The 268-nt window shown below is 65.7% G+C and overlaps 1 protein-coding gene across 1 annotated transcript in view; it reads left to right on the forward strand.

Annotated features, from left to right (window-relative positions):
- LOC104531236 (apolipoprotein A-I-like) overlaps positions 1–262 on the forward strand; it is a gene marked incomplete at its 5' end in the record, with an annotated part of 625 nt that extends 363 nt beyond the window's left edge. The window contains 2 exon segments of the mRNA XM_010176060.2: position 1; positions 4–262. The exon segment at position 1 is cut by the window's left edge and continues 363 nt beyond it. Of these exon segments, the coding sequence (XP_010174362.2) occupies position 1; positions 4–236 (234 nt within the window).
- Between the last annotated feature and the right edge of the window lie 6 nt (positions 263–268).

Raw genomic sequence — 268 nt, forward strand, 5'->3', positions numbered from 1 at the left:
CACCCTACAGCGACGAGCTGCGGCAGAAGCTGAGCCAGAAGCTGGAGGAGATCAGGGAGAAGGGCATCCCCCAGGCTTCCGAGTACCAGGCCAAGGTGGTGGAGCACCTCAGCAACCTGCGCGAGAAGGTGTCGCCCCTGGTGCAGGACTTCAAGGAACGCCTCACCCCCTACGCCGAGAACCTCAAGAGCCGCTTCATCGCCCTCCTGGATGACCTCCAGAAGAGCGTGGCCTGAGCCGCCGGCCGGCGCAGCCAGGGACTGACCCC

The sequence above is a fragment of the Antrostomus carolinensis genome, unplaced genomic scaffold (assembly GCF_000700745.2).
Source record: "Antrostomus carolinensis isolate BGI_N321 unplaced genomic scaffold, ASM70074v2 scaffold45559, whole genome shotgun sequence".
Taxonomy (NCBI): domain Eukaryota; kingdom Metazoa; phylum Chordata; class Aves; order Caprimulgiformes; family Caprimulgidae; genus Antrostomus; species Antrostomus carolinensis.